The 14531-nt window shown below is 39.7% G+C and overlaps 1 protein-coding gene across 1 annotated transcript in view; it reads left to right on the top strand.

The window, feature by feature from the left end:
- Positions 1-14531, top strand: part of SATB2 (SATB homeobox 2) — a gene marked incomplete at its 3' end in the record, with an annotated part of 136010 nt that overhangs the window by 23357 nt on the left and 98122 nt on the right. Inside the window, exon 3 of the mRNA XM_083368134.1 lies at positions 6521-6697. Coding sequence (XP_083224260.1) covers positions 6521-6697 — 177 coding nt within the window. The remainder of the gene's footprint in view (positions 1-6520; positions 6698-14531) is intronic.

The following is a 14531-nucleotide window of genomic DNA, read 5'->3' as shown; positions in this document are numbered from 1 at the left end:
ACTTCTATGGTTTTATGATTTCTTAGAAGACTAAAGAATATCTTGCGTGGTATAAGGTCTAATGCTCTTTTTGGTATGAAGTGGCCCATTTTAGTCCATGTTGGCGCTCCTGGCATGACTGCAGTAGTAGTAGCTTATGTCAGTTTACTGATTTCCAAAATGCCAATATTCACTCCTGACATTTCTGTCCTGATAATATCAAAGATACCCTCAATCTTAGTTTTGATATTCCATATATTCAATAGCCAGCATATCTTCACAGCAGTGATTTTTCCCCCTCTGTGCACATCATTAGCTGGATACTCTTTTTATGTGAGTGCAGTTGTGTCATAAGTAGCAGTGTCGCTTGTATTTGCCCCTGTATTTTCCCAGTACTTTGTACGTGTCACTTTCCAATGTCATGTTAACATAATCCTATATATATATATATATATTCATTTGCTTTTTTTTCCTCTCCAATTAATCATATTTAGTCTGATCCCGTATCTTTTCGATCCGTAATAATCATTCTGCATGTGATATTTTCTAAAAATAATTCCCATGTGAGAAAGGCAGGTTTAATCCTTTCTTCCCAACCCTAAATTCCTGTGGTAATCTGCCTTCCGCTATGGCCATTAAACTTAAAAAGAAACCTAGTCTTGGCACAATGGAAGTTCTCCTTGCTCCAATATTTAATCAAATGAAACAGAAAACTTTCTAAGAAATGATGTACATAGGGTGGTCATGGGGAAAGCTGCAGTCTTCTGTTCCAAACCATTTCTTCATAGCACTAATAAAACGTAGAATAGGAGCGTCCAATTTCTTGTGAACTTATCTTAGAGATCTGTAAGATGGCTGATGTAGAGGAATGAACAGTCACAAAATATGTCCTTGAAGGCAAATAGGTAAATCATTTCTTTTGGATGCTAAGAACAAGACATTTTTGTGCTCTGAGACTCAGAATAAAGAACATCTGCTCCGGATTTATTTCAGTGACAAGAAATCAATGAGACATAAGCGACTTAGTATAAAGGTAAAAATGAAGTCTCGGCCAAAATGTGAAGTCACATGTTTGCCATGACAAAGTACAAAAGAAGGTTTGGACATACACTATAGGGTCATGACTTTAAATCAACTATTTCGTAATCCTTACACTGAAGCAACATATCCCAACCATAGTAAAAGACCCTTCCCCAGTTATTCCATCCTTGTTTCTAATAGTTCTTGATCACTCCATGCTCACGTTTTTTCCTGGATGACATCATGTTTATAGTATATTAGGGTATAGCCACTGGTTCCTTTATCTAAAGATAAATTTGTGAATACAAATAGGCACTAAAAGTTTACATTTTGCTATTCTCCTAATTTAAATAAAACAGCATTTAACAGATACTTTTCAAAAAATCAGAAGGGAGATGGGGACTATGTTAGAATTCCAGGGTTTGGAGTGGGGGAGCTTCCATTGGCAAAAATAAATACTCTGCATGCTGGGAAATCAGTTTGAGTCAAAGTCCCCATAGATCTATAAAAATAAAACAAAGCCAACTTTGGTTCTCTCTTCAGCATTGGTGATGATTATTTGTGCAAATTTCTTGATATTTTCTGACTCAATTTCAGATAACTTGATTTAGTTCAAAGATTGAATTTGAATCAGAAAATATCAAGAAACCTGAAAAAATACAGATAATTCTCAATTTATGACCACAATTGAGCTAAAAATCTCTGTGGCTAAGTGAGACAGTTGTTAAGTGAATCGCCATAGTTGATAAGTTAATAACATGGTTTTTAAGTGAACCTGGCTTCTCCATTGACTTTGCTTGTTAGAAGGTTGCAAAAGGGGATCACATGATCCCAGGACACTGCAATTGTCATAAATATGAGTCAGTTGCCAAATGTCTGAATTTTGATCACGTAATCATTGGGATGCTGCAATGGTTATAAGTGTGAAAAACAGTCATAAGACACTTTTGTCAGTGGTATTTTATGTTTGCACAGCCTCTAAATGAACTGTTATAAGTTGAGGGTTACCTGATACCCATTAATGTTTTAGATTTATCACCGGGAGAAGAATGAATGTTATATTCTGTGAGTTATTCTGCTAATTAATTTTGATGATCATTAATTAAATATTGTCTGATTGATTTTAAAAATATATATAAATAAATAAAATACGTGTGGGGTTGTTTTAATTATTGTGATTTGTACTGTCAATATTTGCAGGTTTAATTGATTCTAAACCAGTCTGAGATTTAATATAATTGGAAGAAATATAAAACTGTTAACGAAATAAAAAAGTTTTATTTTAGTGTCAGAATTGAATATGTATTATTTTACTTTATACTTCAAAATGATTGGCAATAATGTAGTGTTACGAATATGAGTCTGCCATCCTCAAATCTTGTGATTTAAAGAAATTCAGAAGATTTTGCTTTGGTTGTAGACCACAGCTTGTGGATATTTGAAATTTTCACTTATTGGAGATAAATTACTATGTAGTGTTAGGTGACTTGATTCAATTACTTGGAGTTGTTCTGCTTTTAATTATTTCAAATAAATATATGCATAGATTCAAAAAGAGAAAAAAAGGTCAATAATCTTTGAGATTCACTATCTCCCAGAAAAACACAGAACTTCAACGTTGCTTTCTTTTAAAAGTATATTCTTCCATATTTTTATTAAATTGTTAAATTTAGTTTTCAGATAAATTCTATGTTTTATGGGAAAGCTAGACATATATTTGCTACTCTTTTTTAATCCATTGACTACTTTGCTGGATCTCATCACACTTATTAAAATTTGGATGTTCTTAGTATTTGAAGCATTTATTATATAAGACATATCCTCTATATCCCAGATACTCTATATCCCAGAGAAGTGTCTTCCTTGCTGCCTTTTTGGTGATTTTCTTCCTCCCTGTTTTATGAGCAGATGAACTTCTTCCAAAGAAATAAATACTAAAATATTAGTTATGAGTGTACTGCTGGTGATTGTAGAATGAGGAGAGGCTCAATAAAAAAGACACTATAATTGTACTTGCAAATATTTTAGTATATCAGTTGGGAGAGCAGTTTTGAATGTTGGGTTGACATTCCTTGATTAATTCAGCAAGCGTTCACATACACCTCATTTATATAACTACCTTTTTGTTAAAAATAATAGATCAGAACTATCAAGCATATTCTAAGCCAGGGGTGTCAAACTCAATTTCATTGAGGGCCGCATCAGCATTGCGGGTGCCCTCGAGGGGCCGGGTGGGTGTGGCCAGGGTGGACATAGTCTACTGGGTGGGTGTGGCTGGAGTGGGTGTGGCCTACTAGGTGGGCATGGCCAGCTCTACATTGTTTGCATCAAGGGTGTTTGTGGGGCCTGGGCAGGAGTGGGACAGAGGGTCTCTGGCAGAAGGGGATGGGACCATAGCACAAGTGCCAAGGCATGGTCCCCTGGAGGAACCTCACTGTTCCTCTCAGGCCATGTGGAGGGAGGCTGGATAGTGGCATGGAGGTCAAATGCCTAGCCCAGCCCTCAAGCACCCGTGGCACAGCACAGCCCCACTTCCCCAAGGGGGCACCCAGCTGCACCTACCTACTCCTCAAGGCTGCTGTTGCTGTGCTTGCTTTCCTTAGCCAGGTTGCTAATGATGGGTATGAGGGCAAAGTCAGAGGGAGGCCCACTCCCTCTCCATGTGAGGAGACCTGGCTTTATATCCAAAGCTTCCTTGGCAATAGGATGGGAGACCCCCCAGGATAGGCCAGGAGGAGGGGGCAAGGGGATGGTGAAAAGGCAGCAGGGCAGGACGAAGGCAGGACTTCCCTCAGACCCTCCCTCTCCTCCCTCCCTCCCTTCCTTCCTTCCTTCCTTCCTTCCTTCCTTCCTTCCTTCCTTGAACAGAGTGGTGGGAAAATATTTGAGATGAGGGAGGAAGAAAAACGCAAGAAACACAGCTGGGGAAGTGTCATCCTTCATGAGGAATGAAGAAATGGACCATTGCCTGGAAGTGGCCAGCACATGGCTCTTGCCTACTTCACATATCTGGCTTGGTGGGCTTTGGGGGAGGGATGCCATGAGCAGAGTGAGAGTCAATGTTACCTGCACAATGCTGCCCAGCCCCCAGCCTGCCCGGTTTTGGCAGGTAGCAGGGTGCTCTCCTCACAGTGCCGAGAGGCTGAGCTGGGTGGCACAAATCTGAAGAGAAGTGCAATGCTGCCCAGCCCCTAGCCTGCCCAAAGTAGGCAGGGCCATGTGCTGGCCACTTCCAGGCAATGGTCCATTTCTTCATTCCTCACAAAGGGTGATACCTCCCCAGCGCGTGCCCAGGGGGTGGGGCCAACACAGCAGGGGCTGGTCCCTTGCTGTTTCTAGACAGCCTTGTGGAGCTAAGACTGAATGCATTTCAGCATAGATGACCACCACGAAATTGTACATTGGCTCCCGGCCGGTCTGGGCCAGGGCCAAGGCAGCGGGGGCCGTTCCCTCTCTGTTTCCAGGATTGCTTGGCGGGCCACATGAAACCACTTGGCGGGCCGAATGCGGCCCCCGGCCTTGTGTTTGACATGTCTGCTCTAAGCAATTATTTTCTTAAAGCATTATATCTCAGTAATATTCTCTTCCTGGTTTGAGCAACTGTTGGTGAAATTGTAAAATGTAACACTCATTATTTAAATCTCTCCTTTGGGAAAAATTACTAGTGGCTTTAATTGCAGGCATTTCTTTGAATGCAAATTGGAGTATGGCATTAAAATTTCATGTCATGGGCATAGATGGCAATGCTCAAATTGACTCAAATTCTGAGGATAACTTTTACATTTTTATTAACTCAGGGGGAATACCCTGTGAAAAATATTCTTGATTAACATTGTGCTTTTTATTAGCCTTTTTATGAATAGGCAGGTACCCACTAATAGCCATTTTGTGAAAGCACCTACAATATTTCCTCAAAACAACCTATTGTCAGAAGATCTTTTCCTCTTCTATTTGTATACTTTCATGTTTTCTGTTAGCCTATATTTTTCAGTTTTTCCATTAAGGACTTCTAGTCATCTTCTTTCTTCACTTTTTTATGGTTCCAGAACAATAAACACAGATATACAATGTAGAAAAATCAAATCTGGAACAATGAATAATGAAAAGAGGGTGCCAAACGACTTCTGCAAGCCATAGATATTACTAGAAATTTAGCAACTTGTTCAAAAGGAATACTCTTGATCAGAAAGAAAGAAAGTTACAATTTCTGACAGTAGGGTGAAGAGTGCCAGCCATGTTTCATTTTAAAGTGTCAGATTGCTGTATAGTAACAGAAAAACAAGAAGCATTTAAACTGATTGTTTTGAAGATGAATTTCTCCAGCTTGGAAAGCACTTTACACAATTAAATATGCGTAATAAATAACATACTTGAACATGATGAAATGGACCTACCAAGTTGATTGTTCATAATATGATTTATTATTATGTGTTTGATTTATCTTAAATTATTCACAATGATATTATTTTCTTTAGAGACTATTTTATAATCTGTTTATTAATCCCTAATCACATGCTTTCATTTGAACCTACTTGATTCTTCAGAACTCTTTTGCAATATACTTATGAGAATTAGTTTTAGGATGATCAGAAGTGAGCAGCCCAACCTGTTACCATTAAAAAGTGGAAGGCATCTCTCCTACCCAAAAGAGAAAGGTTTGGCAGTGCACAAGTGGGAGAAAAAAGCACAAAAGTTTGAGCCTTGATTCCACTATAGTTAGGGGTTACATTACTGTTTTTTGTTATTTCTATTTGTTTCATATTTTTGTATAAAACATTTCTGCCTACCTTTAAAGTGATATTATTCAATTTATTAAAGAACAATAAACAGTGAGGGCTTTAAATTTAAGTCAATATACTCCTAAATACTATTTATTTTAGTATAAGTGGGAGGTAGTGATAGGATATTAGAGTAGAACCAAGAACTCAAGTTTAACTCACTGAGAAAATCTCAGGTTAACCTACCTCACAGGTTTTACTCTTGTAGGAGTATACCAGAGGAGAGAAACTAAATATGCCACTTTTAGCACAGAAAGAAGAGATGGGATATAATCTTAACAAATATATGTCCTATTTCTGATTTTCTTAAATGTACAGTAGTTCTTCAATTCATTTGAAGTTACAACAGTACAGAAAAAGATGACTTGTGACTGTTTTTCATACTTATGACCATTGTGGCATTCCCATGATCATGTGAACAAAATTCAGACACTTGGCAACTGACTCATATTTATGATGGTTGCAGTTTCCTTTTGTGACCTTCTGACAAGCAAAGATTCACTTAACTGTGTTACTGACTTGACAACTGCAGTGATTCACTTAACAACTTTGGCAAGAAACATTGCAAAATGGGGCAAAACTCATTCTCACTTAGCAGCAGAAATTTTGGGCTCAATTGTGGTCATAAATCAAGGACTATCTGTAACTTGTTAATGGAACTTGCAACAAGATACATCATTGTACTAATTCAAAAACCTTTCTTACAGTTTCTAATTTGGATTCAACAATCTTTCTTTCTCCAGGTTTGATGATCCCCGTCTTTTGTGTCGTGGAACAACTGGATACTTCGCTTGAATATGATAATCGAGAAGAACATGCAGAGTTTGTTCTGGTTCGCAAAGATGTGCTTTTTAGTCAGCTAGTGGAGACTGCGCTCCTGGCACTCGGTTATTCTCACAGCTCTGCAGCTCAGGCACAAGGTATTACATCAAAATGTTTAATAATTGTAGTGAGATGGGTGGCAAACAAATTTAATAAATAAAAGCATAATTGGTTGCATAAAATAGCTCTTTCATAGTAACTAAACCTAATAAAGCAGATAGGGTAGTTAGTAGTAAAGATGCTCACCGTGTACAAACTTTAAAACTGCACTCCCATGGGAAATTATTTCTAAGCTTGCCCCTATTAACATACTAGGAGTTTCTTTTGAGTACTGTAAATATACATAAAATCAAAGTGCACATCATGAATAACTAATTTTGTATGGTATTAGTATTTAATCAAAGCATATCAGACATTATATCAAAATTTATTTTGCTAGTAAGTATCTTAACAGGGGCATGATAAATATGAAACAGCTAATGAAGCAGTGTTTATTTATTTTTCAATGTAAACATACAATCTTTCATATCTGTACTGTTACAAATGGAGTCCGAATCACGTTAAATGATGTCATTTGATTTAGAGGATTTCATATCAGTTCTGACCAACTGTTCAAAGAAAATATGTTTTAAGTCTGACTTTGTAATATGCTGTCCAAAGCTGATTATGTAAATTGTGGCATGAATGTTTACACCCTTCTGAGTTATCTAACTGACTTTTTCTTTAAAATATCTTTTTAAGGACCATTCAGTGTTGTCACAGAATTTGAAGATTTTTCTTGCATTATTAGATGAATTGTCAAGATACAGCAAAGATTAACAGCTAATTAAAGAAACAATAATTGATTAATTACCTTATATTTTAATTAGCTGATTTGATTATTGATTAAAAGGCACTTTTAAATACTGATTTGAGAGAAAGGTACTCCTTTCTGAGTATATATGTTAGAATTGCTCTGTAAATTTGTATAAACTAACTTCAGTAAAAATAATAGATAAAAGCAGACGTTTGTAGTTGTTAGATAATATATACATGTCGTACCAAAGAATCACTTAAGATCAATGAGAGAAGAGGAAAAATTTCCTTACCCTAAGTTTTCTTACTATTAAAAACAATACATTTTTAAAAAGTCTGTCAAACATTATTATTCAGGGCATCTTTTTACTTGAGCCTAAAATCTTTTTTTACTTAGTTTATATAAACTCACATATGTACATATGTAAGCAAATGTACAAGCAAAGTTTAGACATCCTATGTACAAAAAACCATTGGTGTCTGCAGAAGGAGGAGAATGAGGAAAGAGATTATTCTGTGTTTCCCCCGAAAGTAAGACCTACCCAGAAAATAAACCCTAGCTTGATTTTTGGGGGTGGGCCTAATATAAGCCCTACTCCAAAAATAAGCCCTATTTTTGAGGTGAGGCACACGCCTAAAAAGCAAGCTAGGGCGGGGGTGGGGGTAGAATTTCACCGCATGCCCCATACCTGTTAAGGAATTTGTTGTGCAGAGGTCTCCTTGTGCTACCAAAGAGTTGCACAGACAAGGAAGGGTACTGAGAGCAGTAAGAGTCACACACAGGAGTACACTGAGTTGTAAAAGCAAAAAGTAGTTTACTTTAAGGTGGTGTAAGAACAAAAATGCTCAGTCAAAAATAAACAGTCCAGGTCATAAACAATAGCAACAGTCCAAGGAGTAATCCAAACTACAAAGTCTTCTTACCAGTCCAGAGGTCAATACACAGTTCAGGTTTACAACAGTAGTAAACCAACAGCAGAGCAAAAACAGTAATAGTAGAGATCAGTGAATTCAGAGAGAGAGAGAAGCTACGTTCCTAGCTTCCTCTTATGGCCATAAGAACACTTACACACCCATTGGTCAATTAACAACTTAAAGACATAGCATTATGGTTAATATATTTTCAACCCAACATTGTAGGCTAACACCATATGCCTAACAATACCCACTTACCAGGCCTCCTGTAAATCGATAACTGCCTCTCCTCACCATCCCACTTCTTCTGTAGTGTCTCCTTGCCTGGATTTCACAGTCAGAAGCCTTCCGGAAAGGCCTCTGACTGTGAAATACAGGCCGGAGCTCCATTCTCAGCTGCAGAATGAAGCTGCTCTTTCAGCCATAGAAGAAGTGGGCTGGCTGGGCAAGGCTGTTGGTGCTGCCATGTGAGGTGAGTGGAAAAGACACCCCCTGAAAATAAGACCTGGTGCCTCTTCTGGAGGCAAAGCAAAAATAAGATCAGGTCTTATTTTCGGGGAAACACAATATGTGCACAATGGTACAAACCCTGTGACTTATGTACTTAGGTCAGATATTGGGATACAAATATAGAAAGAGTAGGGTTTGTGTCATGACATTCACAAAAATAATTTAGCAATTTTTTCAACATACCCATCCATAAAATATAAAGAAGCTTTAAAAAATTGTGCTTTTTTGATAGAATAGAATGAAACTGAAACTCATAACAATGTAGCCTTAGGAAAACTGTGTATGTACATCATCTGTCATTTTGTTTGTTATGTGCAAAAAAGATAATGTGTATTGTATTTTATGTAAACATTAGTATAAGTAGGAAAGTGAAAGAAAAATGAACTATGCTAGACCATGAAAATATGTTTTACTTAATACATCTGTGAAAGAATTCTAATCAGAAAGAGTGTAATAAGAAATAAAAGCATGAAACAATATATCATTGTTGCATAAAACTGGAGAAAATAATACTTCAGGGTATTATAGGAATATTGTTCTTTTAAATATAAAGGTTATTGTATCTCACTATTTCTGTCATGGTGAACCAGTTTTCAATCTGACAGCGCTATTCATCTTGGTTAATTCATCTTGTGAATTAACATGTGGAACATCCTGAATTAAGCAACCAAGGCATCATTCTTGGCATGTTTAGAAACAAAGTGATCCTAAGAAAGAATGCTTTTATGAATGCACGTAACTTCCTTCATTGACCCACACTAGCTGAGTATTTCATTTGGGAAAACATATGGGCCTTCAAACAAGGAAAAGAGGGATTCAATCAGAGAGGCACTGGCTTTTTCATCTTTAGGAACTAGTACTTTGCTAGTACATTAAGTAAGGGTGTCTAGTTTACAGATTTTTATTTTTTCCTGATGATCTAGAATCGGTATTTCAAGCTTTTATGTGCTTATAAATTGTTTTCTGAAAAAACGTTGAAAAATAAGATCAAATTTGCTATGTTCTAAACTGGAGTCTGCTGTTCATATGCTACTTAAATGGCTAAGGGAGATCTGTGAATTTACTAATGCTTACTAACTCTAGCTGTTTTTTCTCCTTACACATCTCTCTGTTGTACATATTTCTGATTAGATTAAATATATATTTAAGTATTTAATGTTTCAGGTGTATTACACACTTAATCATGTAATTAAATACTTTTGTTGCATAATGTTATTAAACTTGAATTTATATTCCTTATCATTGTTAGAGTATTAACACTATTATTATTTTTACAGAGACACACACAACATTGCATAAACCACTAGTAGTCTAACAATGTGGGATTTTATGAGAACAATGCGTTAGTAAATTTCTTTTGGCTGGAGAACTGAACTGACTTTGAAATCCCTGTTTGGGATTTCATAGTAGCATTCCACATGACATAAAGTTCCCAGTGTGCTTTCTCACATACTCTGCCATGTGCTACTGATAATAATGGATGGCAGTTTTGAAATGGATCCTGTATGAAACTTTGTCTCCAGCAGCACGCTTTCTTAAAAAATATCTTCTGTCTGGCACCGAAGCTTTTAAAATAGCTTTTGAATGTCATCCAATTCAATAAATACCATTTTAAAGCCGTACCATAGGGCAAGGGGAGGGTTTTAAGGAAGTATTAGCATTTCATTTTCTAGCAGTATTCCCCCTCAGAATTGTTTCTCCCTACATTGCAGAAATCTTAAAGTATCCAAATTGACATCAGTGTAAGATATTACAAAACTTTGCTTGGGACAGCTTCTAATTAAAGGGTCAGATACATCTAGGGCAGGGGTCAGCAACCTGAAACAGTGAAAGAGCCACTCGGAACCGGTTACCTCACAAAAGGAAAAACTGGGAGCCGCAAAAAATGTGTGCGCATGCGCGTACATGCGCGCATGTGCAGAACAGGGTTTGACTGAAGAGTGGAGACAAGGCGAGATATGCACCTACCCTGCATATTTGAATTGATTGGTTGAACTTTTTGCCACTCTTCCGTTTTGCCACTCCCTGTCGTGGGGTTGCTGAGCCAACAAGATGGTTTCGCCCTAGATGCCTTATGGACCCTGAGCGGTTCCAAATGGCGCTTGGGCCCCCACCTGCCTCCTTTGCTCACAGCTCGGTCGATGCCCTAGTGGAAGCCTAGGAAAGGGCAGCCACAGAGGCACTCGACCAAGTTGTACCCATGCGGCCCTTGACCCGACGCAGATCTCAACGGGCCCCATGGTTCTCCATGGAGCTCCGCGAGATGAAGCATCGGAGACGGGGCCTAGAGAGCTGTTGGAGGTCCAGCCAATCCGAATCCGACCGGTTACGACTAAGGTTGTTTACGAGAACTTATCTCGCAGCGTTGAGGGTGGCTAGGTCTAACCACTTTGCCACCCTCATCGCGTCCGCAGATAATCGCCCGGCGGCCCTGTTTAGGGTAACTCGCTCCCTTCTTAATCAGGAGGTGAGGGAGGAACCCTTGCAGGGTCGAGCCGAGGAGTTTAGTCGATTTCTGTCGGACAAAATCGCTCGGATCCGGACCGGTTTGGACTCCGACTGGGCAGAATCTGACGAAGAGGATACGGGTGGCCTTGTCGATTTAATCTGGGAAGAGTTCGATCCTGTGACTCCTGAAGAAGTGGACAAGATCATGGGGAAGCTGAGCTCCACCACGTGTTTGTTGGACCCGTGCCCCTCCTGGCTGACTTATGCAGCCTGGGATGGGACACGAGGCTGGCTCCAGGCAGTGATTACTGCCTCTTTGAGTCAGGGTAGCTTTCCCGCCGCCTTGAAGGAGGCGGTGGTGAGACCCCTCCTCAAGAAGCCTGCCTTGGACCCAACAATTTTAAACAACTATCGTCCGGTCTCCAACCTTCGCTTTTTAGCGAAGGTTGTTGAGAGCGTGGTGGCGCAGCAGCTCCCTTTGTTCTTGGATGAAGCTGATTATCTAGACCCGTACCAATCAGGTTTCAGGCCCGGGTACAGCACGGAGACGGCATTGGTCGCGCTGGTGAATGATCTCTGGCGGGCTCGGGACAGAGGTTGCTCCTCTGTCCTAGTCCTTTTAGACCTCTCAGCGGCTTTTGATACCATCGAGCATGGTATCCTGCTGCGACGTCTCAGGGGGTTAGGAGTGGGAGGCACAGTTCTCCAGTGGTTCTCCTCTTACCTTCTGGGACGTTCGCAGTCGGTTTTGGCAGGGGGGCAGAGATCGACCTTGAGACCTCTCATTTGTGGAGTCCCTCAGGGATCGGTTCTCTCGCCTCTCCTGTTCAACATCTATATGAAGCCGCTGGGTGAGATCATTCGTGGTTTTGGAGTTGGGTATCACCAATATGCTGATGATACCCAGCTTTTTATTTCGACCCCAAACCACCCCAGTGATGCCCTCGACGTGATGTCCCGTTGCCTGGAGGCGGTCCGGGTCTGGATGGGGAGGAACAGGCTTCGACTCAACCCTGACAAGACTGAGTGGCTGTTCGTGCCGGCATCCCGGGAAATTCCGATTATTCCATCATTGGCCATGGGGGTTGAGCTATTACCCCCCGTAGATAGGGCTCGCAACTTGGGGGTCCTTCTAGACTCACAGCTCTCTTTGGAAGAGCATATTGGAGCTGTGACTAGGGGGGCCTTTGCCCTGGTGCGCCAGTTGCGGCCCTATCTAGACCGGGATGCCTTGCGCACAGTCACTCATGTGCTCGTGACCTCTCGTCTAGACTACTGTAATGCTCTCTACATGGGGCTGCCCTTGAGGTCCACCCGGAAACTCCAACTGGTGCAGAATGCAGCCGTGCGAGTTGTCTTGGGAGTTTCCCTATACTCCCATGTTACACCTTTGCTCCGTGAGCTGCATTGGCTACCGGTTGCTCTCCGGGTGAGGTTCAAGGTGTTAGTTATGACTTACAAAGCCCTTCATGGCATGGGTCCGGATTACCTACGGCAACACCTGTGGCCGGCGTCAACTTCCCTCCGTCCAGTGCGCTCCCACAGAGAGGGCCTCCTCAGGGTGCCGCCGATCAAAGAATGCCGATTGGTGACCCCCAGGGGGAGAGCGTTCTCTGTGGGCGCGCCAGACCTTTGGAACCGCTTACCGGTTGAGCTCCGGATGGCCCCCGACCTTCGCTTCTTCCGGCGCGATCTCAAAAACATTTTTTTTCGAACAAGCTGGCCTGGTCTGACGGGATGGGGTTGGGTTTTTAAAACTAGTTTTAACTTTAATATGTATTGATTTTATGGGCATGATGTTTAATGGCTTTTTAATTTTTGTATTCAATTTTTATTGTGTATTGCCCTGTTCACCGCCCTGAGTCCTTCGGGAGAAGGGCGGTATAGAAATAAAATTATTAAATAAAATTATTAAATTAAATTAAATTTTTTAGTCCCACTTTTTTTTTGGACTGCACATGGCAGAGGACTGGGAGCCGCAGGAGATGGCTGAAAGAGCCGCATGCGGCTCCAGAGCCGCGGGTTGCAGACCTGTGATCTAGGGAGATTGGATCAGAATTAGGAATTCAGGGAGAGCAGTAATGGAACATTTGACAAAGGAAATTGGGATTCTCAAAGCTGCTTAAAAATGATCTCTCTCCCTCTCCCTATCTACCTACCTGTTTACCTGTGGTCTGAATTAGGTTCACAGATAAGGTTTCCAATACCCATCGTTTACCTCAAAGAGAAAATTGTTTTTAGTCAACATTGCAGATTTTATATTTGAAACTGTTCAATAAAACCATACATTTTTGAGATAAAAATATTATCAGGGAATTAATTGCTGCAGTTAATTGGAATTAGAATGATGAATTCATTGAATCATATTTGGAGAAGAGGACATGTTGCTGTTCCCTAGGCATACTTGAAAAGATATACCTTTTTACACACAAACACACACACACGCACACACGCGCACACAAACACACACACACACACACATATGTAATATTCAGAGAGCTTTTAATACATGAGTACTTTGCAAAAATATACCATCCTATGTAGCATTCTTATGGAGAATATTAGTGTCTGTGTAAATATTTGAATTTGGCTTCGTCTTCTTGAAAGTCTAGAGTGTAAGAGTTTCTCATAAAAAGAGAAAACATTTTAAAATGAAGTTACATTGTTGTCATGATCAGCAAGGTCAGGGAACCTTGAATGCTTTTAAATTGAAAGCAGAAATGGGAACAAATATTTTTTCTATCTGCTATGATTTGAAAGGCTTGGATAGGTTTAACAAACTTTAAAATCTCAGCCCTAGAATGAATTCTTTGTCGTATCAATAAGTACCCTTTTGTATAGAAGTTTAGTATCTAAAAGTTTTCTTTTCAGACAAGATCTTTTTTTCCTTAGGAAATATTTCCTTCCTTTTTAAAATACTTTATTAAGTGAAAGGAAGGGTTGTAAATTCTCCATAGCATTTTGATCTATCGTACACATTCTGTTTTTTTAAAAAAAAACATAGTCTAAAGCTTTTAGATAATGCAATATCAATATCTGTTTTTGTGTGCTGCATGTTATTGCAAAATAATTGGTGTGCTATAGATTTATGCAGTAAAACTGAGATGAGGTTATTCAAGACTGAAGCTCATAAACTCTAACTCTAACCCTGAGCAAATCCTAGAGCTTGTAGCAGATTGCTGCCAGGAAGCTAGGTGGTTGATATATCCATAGCATTCCACGCTTTATGGTATAGTCCAATTCTTTGCACAAGAACTCACATGT

The sequence above is a fragment of the Vipera ursinii genome, assembly GCF_947247035.1.
Source record: "Vipera ursinii genome assembly, chromosome: 1".
NCBI lineage: Eukaryota > Metazoa > Chordata > Lepidosauria > Squamata > Viperidae > Vipera > Vipera ursinii.
The sequence above is the reverse complement of the archived record's forward strand: the minus strand, read 5'-3'. Positions and strand labels throughout refer to the sequence as shown.